We start from the raw sequence: 16,375 nt of genomic DNA on the forward strand, positions 1-16,375 counted from the left end.
AGTATCAATCCCACTATATTAAGTTAATGTTTGTCCTAATTGTGTGCCATACAAATACAATTAAATTGAATATAGCTCTTTGGTCTTTTTTCTGGGTCTTCACTCATCGTGTTTCACTTGTTGATATTATCATTTCTCTTCTTTTTTTAATTCCACGTTTTAAATAAATAAAAAATGGAATGTAATCATCTTTGTTTAATAATTATAGTATATATTTTTTTTCTTAATCACTGTATAAAATGTCTTGTATCTGTTTGAAATCTTTGTTGTTTCTCCATGCAGGATAGGTCTTCAGGGTGACATTCATGACCTTAGAACAAAGAGCTTCCTCTACATCCTCAATGTTTTGCCAAGGTCTTTAATCTCCATATTCAATCTTTCTTTGCCCTCAAGTTGGCCTGAATGAAAAATTGTAATTTGCTAAATGTTTTAGCCTCAAGAGATTTGTACTCTCAGCTAAAGATGCTTTCCATGTATATGAAATAGTATTTTCAAAACTTTGAAAAGTTGATATCTCATAAACCTGCATTCTTTCCTGAATTTTTTATTTGACTTAGTCTTTGGTCATCAAAATTTCAAAATGACACACATTACTCAAAACCATAACATGTCAAAATAAATGTTTGAAAATTCCATTTTGTTTTTGTTTGTGTTGTCATTAGCTGCCAGGCTAGATTTGTTATATTGTGTCTAGGATTGCTTAAGCGACCTTTATAGCATGGCTTCTTGGTAAAGTTCTCTTTGACTGAGCACATAAATCCTGCTGCCATCCCACTTTCTTAAGTTTGTGATACCGCTGCTTAAGCTCAAATTATAAAGCATTTCACTTTTATTTATCCTTTCAGTCATTCCATCAGTGTTTTTGCTCTAAGCTTTTATGCATTATGGAAGTGTAGCAGGAGTGGTTCAAGGTGTTGATTCCACACACAGCTTTATAAGCTGTCTCTGTATGTGTACTATCTTAAAAGTATGGTTTTTGTCAGTATTGCCTCTAACATTCTCTTCCCAACTTACATATGGTGATGGTATCCAGGCTGCACAGGCTGCCCCGCTTCATTCTGCTGGAGAACGTGAAAGGCTTTGAGAGTTCCTCTGCCAGGTAATGATGGAGACATCAAGGGTTAAGCACCTTGTCAGCATGCACCAACATCTACATTAGGCAGGTTGTTCTGATTTCTTGCAAATATGTTTTCTTTATTTTCCTGTATGATGGAAATGTTTATAATTTTATAGGTAAGTCAAGACTTTGAGGAAATGTCCAGAGACATGTGTATTTCTATTTATATCTAGAAAGCAAGATGGTTCACTGCCCCTCATACAACACCGTAAAACAGTATTTAGGATTTAGGTATAATATGTTTTCTCATAACTGTCTCATTTTTAGAAAACTTCTGAACAACATGACAGTTTCCTTCCTGTCCTCAAATATATATAACTAATTTGTTTTTAAGTGCGATCTTTTAATGTGAAATGAGTTGAATTAATAAATAGTTCTCACATTAAATCAATGTTTTAATGAAACAAAACTAGAATATTAACAGAATTTTTGTTTTTGCTTTTTAGAAAATTAAGTCTCCACTCCCAAACACGAATGGTTTAAGCCAGTTGGAACAGTCCTATTATTGTATTTATTTTCATTAAATTTAATTCGTAAGGCGCTTTTCAAGAACCTCAAAGACAATTAACATAAAACGTTCAAAAAAAGACACACCAAAGATAAAAACATAACATTAAACATTAAAAACAGCTCTGAAGAGGTTAGTTTAGAGAAGGGAAGAAGTTTATTTAACTTGGATTTTCAACTCTTGTAGTAATGTTGATCTTTAACCCTATGTTTTGTTAACTTACATTTTCAAGCATGGGGAGCTACAGTTTCAAGGTCGAAGAAACTTAAAATGCTGAACAGGGAACATGGTGTTAATGCGTTACATTGATTGGAGTTGGATCTGAAAATTGGGTTACCAATATCTTTCACATTGTTAACAAATTCAAAAAGGGACATTTTTAGAAGTTTTCAAATCTAAGAACTTTGAGCTCTATGATCTTATGTCCTTGTATTATACTTCTGATCAATAGGAATATTTTGGTGAAAACACTGATGGAGTGTGGATATACATTCCAGGAGATCATGGTCTCACCAACAAGTGTAAGATATACTCACTCTATGACTGATATCATTAAATACAGTACATCTGTTCTGTGAAAGCTCTAAATATATCCATAACATTTTTTATTTATATTCACAAATCCAGGTTGGGATTCCTAATTCAAGATTGCGTTATTTCCTGACGGCTAACCTTGCGACAAATAAGTTAAGCACCCAGACAAAGGTAAGCCATGCTTGTGTCCTGTTAATTGTAAAGCTATTTCAACGTAACTTCCAAATAACAGGTCTAACATCAAAGAGCAACATATTATATAAATGCTACCTGCAATAAAGAAAAAGTTAAATCTTTTGCAAATCAGTTAAATTCAATTAAATGTATTTATTTAGTGCTCACTCACAACATGAATTATTTCAAGGCAATTTACATAGTAAGTTAACACCTTACAACATCACACTGAAACTCAAAAGTTCCCAAAATGAGCAAACAAACTTTTTACAAAGAAAATTACACTGGGGCAAGTCGAACAACTTGCAGGTGTCGCCAAACAGAAAGAACCTGAGGACATGCTGACCCCACAACACAAAAATACAACTAGAAAACCCAAGTACACAGAGAGATGATGAGGAGTCACGTTTTGGTACTTAGCTCTATCAACAAAAGTTATTGTAACATCATGTCCTGACAACCCACACCAATCAATCAATCAAATTTTATTTGTATAGCCCGTATTCACAAATTACATTTCATCTCATAGGGCTTTAACAGGGTGTGACATCCTCTGTCCTTAACCCTCAGCAAGAGTAAGGAAAAACTACTAAAAACCCCTTTTAACAGGGTAAAAATACGTAGAAACCTCAGAGAGAGCCACATGTGAGGGATCCCTCTCCCAGGACGGACAGAAGTGCAATAGATGCCACGTGCAGGAAAATTGTCATCAAGATTAAAGTCTTCAAGATTAAAGAGTAAAGTCTCTAGCAGCATTTGATGAGGGTAGACATCCTGAAGGACAACCCCAACATGACATGCCAAGCAGTCCCGCTGCAATCATAGTCCATGGTCAGCAACCATCCAGAGCACGATCCACCATCCAGACCAGACGCCACTCCAGTCCTCAGTCACCGTCCACCGCCGCCCACCAGGACCCATCACGAGCCACCACCGCGGTCCTGGTCCACCGCCCGTGTCCAATGCCAACGCGACACAGGGTCCGCCACCAGCACCACGATCAGCCCACATAACTCAGAATCCGCCACACTGGATCCAACACTGCGACCCCCGGTGCGCGATCCACAAACCGCAATCCATGGTGCGGCCACAGAGGCCCTGGATCTGCGGGAGATAAAGCAAAGGGATTCCGGGGAAGGGGGATAGGGATGGAGAAGAGGAAGGAGAAGCTGGAAAGAGAAGCTCCGTGTGTCATGTGTCATAAAATAGAAAAAGTTACGTTCTTCCGCACTAATTAGCTCTAACTATAAGCTTTATCAAAAAGGAAGGTTTTGAGCCTACTCTTAAATAAAAAGATGGTATCTGCCTCCCGAACTGAAAGTGGTAGATGATTCCACAGCCGAGGGGCTTGATGGCTGAAAGCTCTGGCTCCTACTCTACTTTTAGAGACTTTAGGGACGACAAGTAGGCTTGAATTCTGGGAGCGGAGTGCTCTAGTGGGTTTATAAGGTACTAACAGCTCTTTAAGGTAAAAAGGCGCTATATTATTAAGGGCCTTGAAGGTGAGGAGAAGAATTTTAAATTCTATTCTAGATTTAACTGGAAGCCAGTGTAGCGATACTAATACTGGAGAAATGTGCTCTCTTCTCTTTGTTCTCGTCAGGACACGTGCTGCGGCATTTTGGACAAGTTGTAGAGTCTTTAACGACTTACTGCTGGATCCCGATAATAATGAATTACAATAGTCCAGTCTCGATGTAACAAAGGCGTGGACTAGTTTTTCTGCATCTTTTTGTGAAAGGACATGTCTAATTTTTGAAATATTACGCCAGTGGAAAAAAGCGGTTCTAGAAATTTGTTTTAAGTGACTATTAAAGGATAAATCAGGATCGAAGATCACTCCCAAGTTCCTGACTGTTTCATTGGAAGCAAGGGCAATGTCGTCTAGCGCAGCTATATCATTAGATAATGTATCTCTAAGGTGTTTAGTGCCAAGTATTATAACCTCTGTTTTGTCTGAGTTTAATAAGAGAAAATTGCGGGTCATCCAGGTTTTTATGTCCTTGAGACATGTTCGAAGTTTAGATAATTGATTACTTTGTTCAGGTTTTATTGACAAATATAACTGGGTGTCATCCGCATAGCAGTGGAAATTTACCGAGTGTGTCCTGATAATGTTTCCTAGTGGAAGCATATATAATGAGAATAAAATTGGGCCGAGCACAGAGCCCTGTGGAACACCATGGTTAACTTTGGTGCGCACAGATGACTCATCATTAATTTGCACGAATTGGGAGCGATCAGAAAAATACGATTTAAACCAGTTAAGGGCGGTTCCATTAATGTTAATTAACTGTTTCAGTCTTTGTAATAAAATTTGATGGTCAATTGTGTCGAATGCTGCACTGAGATCTAACAGAACGAGGACAGACACAAGTCCCTGATCTGAGGCTATTAAAAGGTCATTAGTGACTTTTGCCAAGGCTGTCTCTGTACTATGATTGGCTCTTAACCCCGACTGAAAGTCTTCATATATATTATTTTCCTGGAGAAACTCACACAGCTGATTGGCTACAACTTTTTCTAAGATTTTAGACATGAAGGGGAGATTAGATATTGGTCTGTAATTGGCTAAAACCTCTGGGTCTAGAGTGGGTTTTTTGAGTAGGGGTTTGATGACAGCTATTTTAAAAGACTGGAACATAACCTGATGATAATGACAGATTGATAATGTTAAGTAACGAACTATCAATTAGGGGCAGAATTTCTTTAAGTAATTTTGTAGGAATGGGATCTAAGATACAGGTTGTTGGTTTAGAACCTGAGATTATTTTGGTAAACTGATCACGGGTGATCAGAGAGAAGCTGTCTAAGTAATGGGTAGGATTCTCAGCCGTTTCTGAGATCTCTGTTGTTGGGAGGGTATTAGTGCCAATTGAGGGCAGGAGATGGTTGATTTTATTTCTAATAGTTTGAATTTTATCATTAAAAAAGGTCATAAAGATATTGCTATTTAGGGATCGAGAAATACTGGGTTCGGTGGAGGTGTGACTCTCTGTCAGCCTGGCTACAGTGCTGAAGAGAAACCTGGGGTTGTTTCTATTCTCTTCTATTAGTTTTGAATAGTAGGCGGCTCTTGTTTTGTGGAGAGCCTTTTTATATTCTTTAACACTATTCTTCCAGTCTATTAGATTTTCAACATGGTTGCTGGAGCGCCACTTCCTTTCTAGTTTTCTTGATAATTGTTTTAACTCATTTGTCTGGGAATTATACCACGGAGCTAATTTATTATGTTTGACATTTTTCTTTTTTAGAGGCGCTATTGAGTCTAATATTAATCGTAATGAGTCTGCAGAGCTATCAACGAGGTGGTCGATCTCAATGGAGCTCAGGTTTTTAAAGAATTTGTTGTTTATATCTACTGCTAATACGGGTTTAAATGTAATTGGAATTATTTCCTTAAATTTAGCTACAGCACTATCAGGTAGACATCTAGAAAATGATTTTTTTATTAGTGGCATATGTTCAGTTATTGAAAAATCAAAGGTTATTAAATTATGGTCTGATAGAACTGGATTGCGCGTAAGTACTGTTAAATTTTCAATTTCGACACCGTACGATAATACCAAGTCAAGTGTGTGGTTACAACATTGAGTAGGTTTGTGCACACACTGACTGAAACCAATAGAGTCTAGTATTGAAATAAATGCTACGCTAAGGCAATCTTTATTATTGTCAACATGAATATTAAAGTCACCAACAATAATAATTTTATCGGTCTTTAAGACTAAGTTTGATAAAAACTCAGGGAATTCCTTTAAAAATTCAGAATAAGCCACCGGAGCACGGTAAACTACAGCAAATATGATTGGCTGTTGGTGGTTCCTAGATTGGCGTGGAAGACTAAGAACCAGGCATTCAAATGATTTGTAGCTGAGTTTAGGTTTAGGATTAATTGATAGACTGGAGTTAAAAATGGCCGCAACTCCACCTCCTCGCCCAATTTCTCTGGGAACCTGTGAATTTATATGACTGGGGGGAGTAGATTCATTTAGACTGACATATTCATCAGGATGCAGCCACGTCTCAGTAAGGGACAATAAATCTATGTTGTTATCGGAGACTATTTCATTAACTAAAAGAGCCTTTTTTGACAGTGATCTAATGTTTAAAAGACCACATTTAAAAGTCTGGGTTTCCTGTGTTGTTTCAGAGGTTGTTTTAATTTGTATTCGATTTTTGTGTGGAGTTCTCGCTCTGTTTTGGTTTAATTTCAATAATTTAATCGGACGATGAACAGACACAATCTCTATGGGGTTGTGTGACTGATCCAGAGGGAGCGCAGAGAAGTGTTTAGCACTGCAGCTCTGCTTCCTGGTCCCAACTATGGGTTGTCATGTTGTAGACTGAGTAATATTCCTAGATAAGAGAGCTGCTCCATCCCAAGTGGGATGAACGCCGTCTCTCCTAACAAGACCAGGTTTTCTCAAAAAAGTTAGCCAATTATCTACAAAGCCCACGCCGTTTACAGGACACCACCTCGACAGCCAGCGGTTAAAAGATAACATGCAGCTAAACATGTCGTCACCTGTTGTATTAGGGAGCGGGCCAGAGAAAACTACTTTTAAAAAACTCGTTTTAGCAAAAGCACACACGGACTCAACATTCAATTTAGTGATCTCCGACATACGAAGCCGGGAGTCGTTGCTGCCGACGTGAATTATGATTTTATTGTATTTACCTTTTTTAGTTTTAGCCATTAACTTAAGTTTAACTTAAATGATTGGTTAAGCCATTAACTTAAATGATTGGGTCTAAACCCCGACTGAAAGTCTTCATATATATTATTTTCCTGGAGAAACTCACACAGCTGATTGGCTACAACTTTTTCTAAGATTTTAGACATGAAGGGGAGATTAGATATTGGCATGTAATTGGCTAAAACCTCTGGGTCTAGAGTGGTTTTGTTTGAGTAGGGGTTTGATGACAGCTATTTTAAAAGAAACCACCCTCTCCCACCTGGAAAAGTACAACACATATGTGAGGATGCTGTTCGTGGACTACAGCTCCGCGTTCAACCAAGCCTGCCAAGCTCGTCCCCAAGCTCAGGAGCCTGGGTATTAAAACCCCCCTGTGCAACTGGATCTTGGACTTCCTGACGAGCAGACCCCAGGTGGTGAGAATGGGTAACCACACCTCCTCCTCACTGACCCTGAGTACCGGGCCCCTCAGGGCTGCATATGCAGTCCCCTCCTGTACTCCCTGTACACGCAGGACTGTGTGGCAACACACAGTTCTAACATCATCCTGAAATTTGTAGACGACACTACCATCCTGGGTCTCATCTCTAACAACGATAAGACCGCCTATAGAGATGAGGTTAGAGGCTTGGAGACATGGCGCCAAGAGAACAACCTGTCTCTTAGCGTCTGCAAGACCAAGGAGATGATCGTGGACTTCAGGAAGCTGAGGGGGGGTCACGGCCCGATACACATCGATGGAGCTGTAGTGGAGAGAGTCTCAGAGTTCAAGTTCCTCGGTGTGTTCATCACTGATGACCTGACCAGGTCCAAACAGGCGCACTCTGTGGTTAAAAACTGCACAAAAGCGCCTATACTTCCTCAGGAGACTCAAGAAGTTTGGCATGGCTGCAAAAACCTTAACAAATGTTTACAGGTGCAGCATCGAGAGCATCCTCTCAGGCTGTACTACTGCCTGGTATGGTAGCTGCTCCGCTGCTGATCGCAAGGCCCTGCAGAGGGTGATGAAGACAGCTGAGCGCATCATTGGCTGCCATCTCCCTTCTGTGCAAGGCATCTACAACACAAGATGCCTATGAAAAGCACGGAAGATCATCAAGGACCACAGCCACCCAGGCTGTGGACTTCTCTCACTGCTACCGTCTGGCAGACGTTTCCGGAGCATCCGAGCACGGACTACCAGACTCAAAAACAGCTTTTTCCCCCAGGCCGTAAGGCCTCTGAACAATCAACACTGACCCTCTGAACAGTCACCATGTACATTCTGCTCCGCCACCCATACAAATACACTTACTACACATATATTCATATTATTTAATTTAATATTCCCCACTCCTTCAACCGGTAAACTGCTCCTTAATTTTTCTATGTTATATGTTAGAGGTTATATGTTAGAAGTTATATGTTAGAGGTTATATGGTATGTTATTTCTTTTTTATTTTGTACAGCCCGTCTACTGCTTAGATGTTGCCTGCCAGGTCACAAGATCACAGGTCACACTTACTACGTACTTACTACATATATATCCATGCTTTAATTTAAATTTTTTTATATTCCCCACTCCTTCACCTTGACCTTGCTGTTTCATTTGACTATGTTATACATATATTCATATTATTTAATTTAATATTCCTTACTCCTTCACCCTGTAAACTGCTGCTTCATTTCACTGATATATGTTACAATGTTATGTTATATTTTGTATGTTATATAGTATATTATTTTTCTATTTTGTAAAGTTGTATACTGCGTAGATGTTGCCTGCCATGTCACAAGAATTTCACTGCTCCGATGACGCTGTCATTGTTGCATGTGACAATAAACTTTAATTTGATTTGATGTTCATGTATTCAACCTTTTACTGAACAACTGGATGTTATTTGACAATCATATGACATCGCACTGTTTTTTTTTAACTCTGTAATTCACTGCTCCTCTCTGTTTCCATCATTTACAATGTTTTTTATTCAAGGTCAAAGTGGCCTAACAAAGCAATTATTTTGCCTTGTAAAGGTGATATCGAGGAATCTTGTCAAATTTGGTACCGACATTCACTTTGATTCAAAGATGAACTGATTACATTTTGGTGGTCTAAGGTCAAAAGATCAAGGTCATATGGTCCTGTGTTGTTTTGAACTCAATATATCAGGAATGCTCAAAGGGACTTTCATCAAATCTGGCACATACATTCAATTAGACTCAAGGATGACCCGAATAGAAATTCTTGGTCAAGGTCAAGGTCACTGTGACTTCTCAAACACATTTTCCCTTCTGAATATAATATCTTTGGAACATGCCTTGAGATAATGTAATTATGATTTCGCATAATACAAATAGAATTTAATTGAATTTAATCGTATTCATTGTACCACTAAACTCAACATTACTGCCACCTTGTGGTCTGTTAATCTCTACACACAATCATTAAAAATAATAGCAATTTAATTTTTATGATTTTTATCTCTTTAACTGTTTTTTAACTACCTGAATAACTGCATAAACTACTGTGTCAATGAACTTTGACGATTTACAAAATTCTTTGAAATATGGTGATGTGAGAGCTGCCGGACCTGATGGCATATCTATGCAGGTCCTGAGGTTCTATGCTAACCAGCTCTAATGATACTCACATTTGTTGTCTATTTGATGATTTGCACCCTTCTTGTGCTTGTATATAAGGTTTTTGACAAAGAATCTAACCATAGATTTCAGATGCCCACCCACATCCCTCGGAGTATGATTCGTCTGAGCTGCCCGCAGACTTGTATCCGACCCACACAAGTACCTGCCAGCCAGAAGAGGACTTGCAGGGGGGTCCTGTCCTGTATAAACTGGAGACAGCAACTGATGTGCAGCGGAAAATGATTCAGAACAACAATCTGTCTGTCAGGCAGATCCAAGACTTCCTGGAACCACAGATGGAAGCAAACTTGGAGAACTTTCTCCTCCCTCCTAAAACCCTACTGCGATATGCTCTGCTCTTAGACATTGTTCAGCCTTCATCCAGGAGGTCTGTCTGCTTTACCAAAGGGTGAGTATGGTGACCATCTTCATTTAAATATCACTATTTTCACTTGTGTCCTTATCAAGCCATGGAAAGTTACAACTGAGGTACCAGATGCGATCTCTACCACCATTTCTCCTCTTAAAGGGGGCTGCATTCTACAAAGACACAAGGCAAAGGAATTTGTAGCTTCTTGGCGATAGAATAATTAAATACACGTCACACTTTAATGTGGAGGAAATGTAAAGATCTTGATTATTTTCTTTGAACTCACGAGGCCAGGGCAAGGGTAGGCAACATTTACTAAGAGTTGTCGGGAGCCGCACAACATATTGGATAACAAAGATTATAAAGTTGTCGATATAGTTATACTATATATATATAAAAACTATAGTTTTTTGCATTCATGAAATTATAGAACAACAATAAAGAAAACTGTTGACATTTTATTGCTAATTTTGCCTTTTACAACATAGGAAAACACCAAACTCTTGTGAATAGGAGAACAAAATACATGTGTAGGCCTACTTTAAAATAAATTAAACACAGAACTATGCTTTTTCGCTCTTCTCCATCTTGATACTTTTCAGCAAATGCTGTGCGCTTGCTCTGGTAATCAATCAATCAAACAATCAAATTTAATTTGTCTAGCCCGTATTCACAAATTGCAATTCATCTCATAGGGCTTTAGCAGGGTGTGACATCCTCTGTCCTTAACCCTCAGCAAGAGTAAGGAAAAACTACTAAAAACCCTTTTAACAGGGTAAAAATACGTAGAAACCTCAGAGAGAGCCACATGTGAGGGATCCCTCTCCCAGGACGGACAGAAGTGCAATAGATGCCACGTGCAGGAAAACATCATCAAGATTAAAGTCTTCAAGATTAAAGATTAAAGTCTCTAGCAGCATTTGATGAGGGTAGACATCCCGAAGGACAACCCCAACATGACATGCCAAGCAGTCCCGCTGCAATCACAGTCCATGGTCAGCAACCATCCAGACCACGATCCACCATCCAGACCAGACGCCACTCCAGTCCTCAGTCAACGTCCACCGCCGCCCACCAGGACCCATCACGAGCCACCACCGTGGTCCTGGTCCACCGCCCGTGCCCAATGCCAACGCGACACAGGGTCCGCCACCAGCACCACGATCAGCCCACATAACTCAGAATCCGCCACACTGGATCCAACACTGCGACCCCCGGTGCGCGATCCACAAACCGCAATCCATGGTGCGGCCACAGAGGCCCTGGATCTGCGGGTGATAAAGCAAAGGGATTCCGGGGAAGGGGGTTAGGGATGGAGAAGAGGAAGGAGAAGCTGGAAAGAGAAGCTCCGTGTGTCATGTGTCATAAAATAGAAAAAGTTACGTTCTTCCGCACTAATTAGCTCTAACTATAAGCTTTATCAAAAAGGAAGGTTTTGAGCCTACTCTTAAATGAAAAGATGGTATCTGCCTCCCGAACTGAAAGTGGTAGATGATTCCACAGCCGAGGGGCTTGATGGCTGAAAGCTCTGGCTCCTACTCTACTTTTAGAGACTTTAGGGACGACAAGTAGGCTTGAATTCTGGGAGCGGAGTGCTCTAGTGGGTTTATAAGGTACTAACAGCTCTTTAAGGTAAAAAGGCGCTATATTATTAAGGGCCTTGAAGGTGAGGAGAAGAATTTTAAATTCTATTCTAGATTTAACTGGAAGCCAGTGTAGCGATGCTAATACTGGAGAAATGTGCTCTCTTCTCTTTGTTCTCGTCAGGACACGTGCTGCGGCATTTTGGACAAGCTGTAGAGTCTTTAACGACTTACTGCTGGATCCTGATAATAATGAATTACAATAGTCCAGTCTCGATGTAACAAAGGCGTGGACTAGTTTTTCTGCATCTTTTTGTGAAAGGACATGTCTAATTTTTGAAATATTACGCCAGTGGAAAAAAGCGGTTCTAGAAATTTGTTTTAAGTGACTATTAAAGGATAAATCAGGATCGAAGATCACTCCCAAGTTCCTGACTGTTTCATTGGAAGCAAGGGCAATGTCGTCTAGCGCAGCTATATCATTAGATAATGTATCTCTAAGGTGTTTGGGGCCAAGTATTATAACCTCTGTTTTGTCTGAGTTTAATAAGAAAAAATTCCGGGTCATTCAGGTTTTTATGTCCTTGAGACATGTTCGAAGTTTAGTTAATTGATTACTTTGTTCAGGTTTTATTGACAAATATAACTGGGTGTCATCCGCATAGCAGTGGAAATTTACCGAGTGTTTCCTGATAATGTTTCCTAGTGGAAGCATATATAATGAGAAAAAAATTGGGCCGAGCACAGAGCCCTGTGGAACACCATGGTTAACTTTGGTGCGCACAGATGACTCATCATTAATTTGCACGAATTGGGAGCGATCTGAAAAATACGATTTAAACCAGTTAAGGGCGGTTCCATTAATGTTAATTAACTGTTTCAGTCTTTGTAATAAAATTTGATGGTCAATTGTGTCGAATGCTGCACTGAGATCTAACAGAATGAGGACAGACACAAGTCCCTGATCTGAGGCTATTAAAATGTCATTAGTGACTTTTGCCAAGGCTGTCTATGTACTATGATTGGCTCTTAACCCCGACTGAAAGTCTTCATATATATTATTTTCCTGGAGAAACTCACACAGCTGATTGGCTACAACTTTTTCTAAGATTTTAGAGATTAAGGGGAGATTAGATATTGGTCTGTAATTGGCTAAAACCTCTGGGTCTAGAGTGGGTTTTTTGAGTAGGGGTTTGATGACAGCTATTTTAAAAGACTGTGGTACATAACCTGATGATAATGACAGATTGATAATGTTAAGTAACGAACTATCAATTAGGGGCAGAATTTCTTTAAGTAATTTTGTAGGAATGGGATCTAAGATACAGGTTGTTGGTTTAGAACCTGAGATTATTTTGGTAAACTGATCACGGGTGATCAGAGAGAAGCTGTCTAAGTAATGGGTAGGATTCTCAGCCGTTTCTGAGATCTCTGTTTTTGGGAGGGTATTAGTGCCAATTGAGGGCAGGAGATGGTTGATTTTATTTCTAATAGTTTGAATTTTATCATTAAAAAAGGTCATAAAGATATTGCTATTTAGGGATCGAGAAATACTGGGTTCGGTGGAGGTGTGACTCTCTGTCAGCCTGGCTACAGTGCTGAAGAGAAACCTGGGGTTGTTTCTATTCTCTTCTATTAGTTTTGAATAGTAGGCGGCTCTTGTTTTGTGGAGAGCCTTTTTATATTCTTTAACATTATTCTTCCAGTCTATTAGATTTTCAACATGGTTGCTGGAGCGCCACTTCCTTTCTAGTTTTCTTGATAATTGTTTTAACTCATTTGCCTGGGAATTATACCACGGAGCTAATTTATTATGTTTGACATTTTTCTTTTTTAGAGGCGCTATTGAGTCTAATATTAATTGTAATGAGTCTGCTGAGCTATCAACGAGGTGGTCGATCTCAATGGAGCTCAGGTTTTTAAAGAATTTGTTGTTTATATCTACTGCTAATACGGGTTTAAATGTAATTGGAATTATTTCCTTAAATTTAGCTACAGCACTATCAGGTAGACATCTAGAAAATTAATTTTTTATTAGTGGCATATATTCAGTTATTGAAAAATCAAAGGTTATTAAATTATGGTCTGATAGAACTTGATTGCGCGTAAGTACTGTTAAATTTTCAATTCCGACACCGTACGATAATACCAAGTCAAGTGTGTGGTTACAACATTGAGTAGGTTTGTGCACACACTGACTGAAACCAATAGAGTCTAGTATTGAAATAAATGCTACGCTAAGGCAATCTTTATTATTGTCAACATGAATATTAAAGTCACCAACAATAATAATTTTATCGGTCTTTAAGACTAAGTTTGATAAAAACTCAGGGAATTCCTTTAAAAATTCAGAATAAGCCACCGGAGCACGGTAAACTACAGCAAATATGATTGGCTGTTGGTGGTTCCTAGATTGGCGTGGAAGACTAAGAACCAGACATTCAAATGATTTGTAGCTGAGTTTAGGTTTAGGATTAATTGATAGACTGGAGTTAAAAATGGCAGCAACTCCACCTCCTCGCCCAATTTCTCTGGGAACCTGTGAATTTATATGACTGGGGGGAGTAGATTCATTTAGACTGACATATTCATCAGGATGCAGCCACGTCTCAGTAAGGGACAATAAATCTATGTTGTTATCGGAGACTATTTCATTAACTAAAAGAGCCTTTTTTGACAGTGATCTAATGTTTAAAAGACCACATTTAAAAGTCTGGGTTTCCTGTGTTGTTTCAGAGGTTGTTTTAATTTGTATTCGATTTTTGTGTGGAGTTCTCGCTCTGTTTTGGTTTAATTTCAATAATTTAATCGGACGGTGAACAGACACAATCTCTATGGGGTTGTGTGACTGATCCAGAGGGAGCGCAGAGAAGTGTTTAGCACTGCAGCTCTGCTTCCTGGTCCCAACTATGGGTTGTCATGTTGTAGACTGAGTAATATTCCTAGATAAGAGAGCTGCTCCATCCCAAGTGGGATGAACGCCGTCTCTCCTAACAAGACCAGGTTTTCTCAAAAAAGTTAGCCAATTATCTACAAAGCCCACGCCGTTTACAGGACACCACCTCGACAGCCAGCGGTTAAAAGATAACATGCAGCTAAACATGTCGTCACCTGTTGTATTAGGGAGCGGGCCAGAGAAAACTACTTTTAAAAAACTCGTTTTAGCAAAAGCACACACGGATTCAACATTCAATTTAGTGATCTCCGACATACGAAGCCGGGAGTCGTTGCTGCCGACGTGAATTATGATTTTATTGTATTTACCTTTTTTAGTTTTAGCCATTAACTTAAGTTTAGATTCGATGTCTCCGGCTCTGGCCCCTGGGATACAATTAACTATAGTCGCTGGTGTCGCTAACCTGACGTTTCTCAGAACCGAGTCGCCAATAATCAGAGTTTGTTTATCAGCGGATGCCTCGCTGAGTGGAGCGAATCTATTTGAAACGTTATGTCTTTCAAATAACATTTTTAGTTTATTGCTAATTCCTCGCCACACATCAAGCGTTCAGGTAAACCTGCATAGTTGGCAGTGAAAGTAAATTAATTTAGATTTATCCATGGTTAGATAACTGAGGCCAGGGGTCGGAAACTCTAGATTAGCCACCTGTAGGGAAGAGCGCCGGGCCGTAGACGTAATAGGATGTGACGCGTATTTTAGTTGACGTAATATTAAAACAAAACGTGAGAGCAGGTCAGACTAGAGGCGGACACAGAAACTGAAGCTCGGTACAAACCAACTCTAGCTCCTGCTCTGATCAAGAAGCTGCAGTGCTGATATCTGAGCATTTGAGACCAGAGGAACTCGGTGGACTTTCCACTGAGCGGCTGCTTCACGTGAACAAGCTCTGATCTCACTCCGTCTCTCTGAGTGAGGGTGGGGAGCCCCAGGGCCTGTGTGTGTGTGCTGTCTGGGAACACACACACACACAGACACGCACACTCGCCTGCTCCTGGTATTTCATGCTTGCCTGATACGATGATGATTAAACAAATTAACGTGACGTTCCCTTACGTTCATCATATGAAAACTGATTCGTAAAGTTCACGTTAGCGGAAAATATGCGCGACATGCACAACACTGTACAGGGAGCCACTGAGAGGGGCTGAAGAGCAGCATGCGGCTCCAGAGCTGCGACTTGCCAACCCCTGGGCTAGGGGTACATCAAGATAGGCAGGCAGTAAAGCAGCTCATCCATTACCAGAAGGTCGGGCGGTTCAATCCCTGTCTCCCCCATTCCATATGCCACATTGTCCTTTGTCAAGATACTGAACCCCAAATTGCCCCTAATGGCTGTGCAGACAGTGTATGATTATTGTATGATAGAAATAGTGCTGTAGGTTGGTGCATGGCAAAACTGCTGTAAATTGTTTTGAGAGGTCATCAAAACTGGAGAAATGCTAAATAAATACAGATAATTTAAGATCAGTTTGAATGAACAGTGTAATTAGAATGTAACAGAGGCACCAAATCTGGGCATTAAGAGAAAAATAAATATTCCCCGACACCCCTACCTGGTTACTTTTTTCAAACTGGTTTGTAGAATCTATATCTATCTATAGAATGCTTGATCGTATCTCACCACTGCTATATATCTGTCCAGTTTGATCCACTGTTAAAATGATGAATTAGTAATGCCGCTATTGAACAATGTGTTCTATCCCTAGCTATGGACGGTATGTGGAAGGAACTGGCTCAGTACTGACAAATTGTATGGAAACAGAGGTAAGAACAATGAGTCTCATTCACAAATATCTTCTTAAGTTTAT

The 16,375-nt window shown here is 39.7% G+C and overlaps 1 protein-coding gene across 2 annotated transcripts in view; it reads left to right on the forward strand.

Annotated features, from left to right (window-relative positions):
* The window catches only part of trdmt1 (tRNA aspartic acid methyltransferase 1), a 35,150-nt gene that overhangs the window by 13,244 nt on the left and 5,531 nt on the right, over positions 1-16,375 (forward strand). The window contains exons 4-9 of one of the 2 annotated variants that reach the window (XM_053412199.1): positions 283-354; positions 1,034-1,099; positions 2,077-2,146; positions 2,253-2,330; positions 9,739-10,064; positions 16,274-16,331. In XM_053412199.1, coding sequence (XP_053268174.1) covers positions 283-354; positions 1,034-1,099; positions 2,077-2,146; positions 2,253-2,330; positions 9,739-10,064; positions 16,274-16,331 — 670 coding nt within the window. The remainder of the gene's footprint in view (positions 1-282; positions 355-1,033; positions 1,100-2,076; positions 2,147-2,252; positions 2,331-9,738; positions 10,065-16,273; positions 16,332-16,375) is intronic. The other variant, XM_053412200.1, reaches the window with a different exon arrangement.

This window comes from Pleuronectes platessa, chromosome 20 (genome assembly GCF_947347685.1).
Source record: "Pleuronectes platessa chromosome 20, fPlePla1.1, whole genome shotgun sequence".
Lineage (NCBI taxonomy): Eukaryota > Metazoa > Chordata > Actinopteri > Pleuronectiformes > Pleuronectidae > Pleuronectes > Pleuronectes platessa.